General features: G+C 56.0%; 1 protein-coding gene across 1 annotated transcript in view; it reads right to left on the bottom strand.

Moving 5' to 3' along the window:
* Positions 1-1563, bottom strand: part of LOC113202869 (ventral anterior homeobox 2) — a 13175-nt gene extending 11612 nt beyond the window's left edge. The window contains exons 1-2 of the mRNA XM_052265610.1: positions 992-1563; positions 154-329 (exon numbers count right to left, since the gene is read on the bottom strand). Coding sequence (XP_052121570.1) covers positions 154-329; positions 992-1180 — 365 coding nt within the window. The 5' untranslated portion in view covers positions 1181-1563. The remainder of the gene's footprint in view (positions 1-153; positions 330-991) is intronic.
* Between the last annotated feature and the right edge of the window lie 1633 nt (positions 1564-3196).

Here is a 3196-nt window from a genome sequence, read left to right as displayed (position 1 = left end):
CTCTAGAGAGCCGCCTGAAAGGTAGGCAATTCGCGCCACAAAACCCCTGTATGTAGGCAACCGACAGTGCATCGCCCCCCCTGTCAGCCGGACCTTAATCCGCCACTGTGATGTGCGTGATGACCCTGGATGGATGCTCTGCCCTGGACTCACCCTCGGCGCGGCGCGGGAGCGTGGCTGAAGGGCCGCGAGGAGGAGTCCGCGGCGTGCAGGAGCGGCGACGGCCTCGGCGAGGGCGGCGCGGAACTGGGGTGGCTGGAGGCGCGGCCGCTCCCCGGCCTGTCCCCGATGGCGTCGGCCAGCCTCTGGAGCTGCGCCACGGACGAGTCCTGCAAGACCACCGGGATGTCACCGCCTGCACTAAGCTTGATGGAGGTTCTATTCTACCGAAAATGTGCCGATATTTCCATGCTAGCTTACTGCCGCACCCCTTAGGAAAGTCAATTATTGGTAAAAAATATGCTGTAACACAACACTAGAACAGTTTTTTGGCAGACGGGAGGGGGTGAAAAACCTGCAACACTGGCGTGTATTCTCCATGAGGCCCAGAAAATCCGTGACAATATCTTCTAGTCTAGGACCAGTGCTATTACACTGGTAAAACAAGTGTGCATAATTTAAACACCAAAGTGTGCAAGTTATGATGTTGCACATTACATGGTGTGCAATTTTAAACATTTGCTAAACGTTTAAATTCTGCACACTTGGACACACACAGTTCTATGCTATCAATAGGAACCATATGGGAACTTTTCGGAAGTGTCGAAAGGTTGAACACCAATTGACGTTTAACCTAGTTAGACACCACAACGTGTCGAGAAAATGCACACTTGAACTTAAACACCAACTGACGTGCAACATTAAACACTTGTTTGACCAGTGTACCATAACAAAATAATCAGCAAGTTATCAAATTCTTACGGAACTTTTTCCAGCTCCTTCATTTGAAGCTTCGAGTCTTCGCAGTACTCCCACGAGTATGAGCCCTTACCGAATGCCGCTGCTGGGGGCTGGAAGCAGTGGCGTCCTTCTTCTGCAGGAGACTCTCGATGGAGAAGAGGTGCGGGGCCGTTTTCGTCACGATCGTAGTCTCGATTTTATTATTGTTGGTATTATTATTGTTGTTGTTGTTATTATTGCAGCACACGTCCTCGTCCATGGGCTCCATCTTGATGTCCATGCCACCTTGCAGCGGCGGGGGCGTGGTGCCGAAGGCGGGGACGCCGTGCCCCCCTCCTCCTCTGCCCCGGAGAAGTGGCGGCCGGTGTGAGTTGTTCGAGCCGCCTGCAATGCAGCAACGCAGCTGAAGCACGGCTGTGGCTGCGAGGACCTCTACGCAACTGCCTTGTCCGGGAGGGCCCGCCCAGGGCTGCGGGCACGGCACAAACACAACACAATCACAGCACAAACGCGGCACGAACACGGCACGAAACTAAACGAGAGCCCGGCGCAGTCAAATCACAGATGCGGTTGCTCTGGCCCTGCGCGCGCGGCGGCAACCCTTCCACGTATGGGTTCGGCGGGAGCACTGCAACGAGGGCCCTTCGTCGCCGTCGTCAGCGTCCTCTCCGTCGTCTGCTACTCCCCCTCCTCCCCTCCCTCTCTCCCGCCCGGTCGCACGGCGCGTGTGTTTTCACATGGGTGACATGTGTAATTGGTTGGGCGGGGCCCAGCCCCAGCCCTAGCCCCAGCCCCGCGCCCCGCCCCGCCACAAATATCTCAAAGAGTGCGGCGGCCGCAGCCTCGGCAGCCAATGGGGGCCGCGGGACGGGCTCCCTCGGGTGCGCCCCCTCGGGCCCTCGGGTGCCGTGGGGCGGGGCCATGGGGGGCGTGCCCGCGGGCCCGGGCCGCGGACCGGCCATGGGTGCACCGAGCACCCCGAGCACCCCGAAGCACTCCGAGCTGCACTATGCAAGGGTGATTGATTACCTCCAGCTATCAAAAACAAGAGGTGTACCGGTGTAAAGACAAAGGTGCTTCGAAGAGGCCGAGACTGACCGCCTTCTGGCGGGCCAAAGACTCGCAGCTGAGCCTGAGCTCGTGTCTCGACGTGCTCCGGTTTGTCCAACTAGGAGGTTCTTGGGACGCGGCTGAAGGGTCGGGGACTGGGGGGTGGACGGAGATGAGCCGTGAACGCCCCGCTATCGTGTGCCTGCTGAGGTAGGTGCCGACAGGAAAGCGGTCTGAAAAACGAAACTCCCTTACCACTCTGGGTTGCCAGGGGCGCAGACGGGGCAGCATCTTTCTCCGATCACTCACTGATGCTCCGCCCCCAAGACGAAACTGACTACCGTCGTGCTCCCCTGCTTAGTTTGGAGACCGGAGACTTTGACGGGCGGGATGCATCTAGCACTTACGTTATTTGACGGGGAAAGTGCTCAACTTCCTATGCATTCTGCTGCAACAGGGAACCATCGGAACGAACGTGCACGAACCTTTGCCAGAGTAATGCGTCCCCAGATGTGACATTTATCGGTTTCGATTACTCGACTACGGATGTACATAAGTGTGGTGCCTATTATTCTTCCGCGCGCCTTCGATTCACCTGAGAAATCACACAGCTGTGACATACGTGAGATCTTGTCCTTGCTCACTGAGCGGGCCGAAAGCTTCTTTAGTTATCCGATTTCCCTGCGACGAATAAGACGTCCCCTCTCTTTTGACAATGCGACTTAGCGTTTATTTTTCTTGGATGTGCCTAGAAGGAGGACATCTGCAGCGATTCATGCTGAAAGCGTTCAGAAGTGTGGTGCGTAAAATCTCTAGCCCAAGAAAAATTAGTGGTTTTTAAACAGAAATCTGCGGAGGTCAAGACCGGCGTTAATCTTCCAAAATGCACCTCTGGAGCAGTGAACAGTGTACCACACAGACAAAAGGATTAACCGTGGCGACCACAATCGCTTCGTTGGGTGCAACTTGGGTGCTTTGTGACGGTTCTGAATAACAGCTGAGAAACTTGTCCTAGTGCAACTGGCTTGGTAGACAATGGCTGATTCCTACAACTGAGTCAGCTTGCACAGAGAATTTGGATGCTAAAACCAAATTGAGTCGATCATCACGATCAACTCGCCTCTCAGAAGCCAGATTTGCCGGAGTTGGCCGTTCCACCGCACCCCTTCCACTCGCTGCGCCGCGGTGGCGCAGTGGCTGGCGGCTGGATAGAAAGCGGAGGTTCGACTCCGGTCGGCGCTCAATC

The sequence above is a fragment of the Frankliniella occidentalis genome, unplaced genomic scaffold (genome assembly GCF_000697945.3).
Source record: "Frankliniella occidentalis isolate FOCC.00 unplaced genomic scaffold, Focc_3.1 Scaffold28, whole genome shotgun sequence".
NCBI classification, from domain to species: domain Eukaryota; kingdom Metazoa; phylum Arthropoda; class Insecta; order Thysanoptera; family Thripidae; genus Frankliniella; species Frankliniella occidentalis.
Note: the sequence above shows the minus strand (reverse complement) of the source record. Positions and strands in the feature narration are given on the sequence as shown.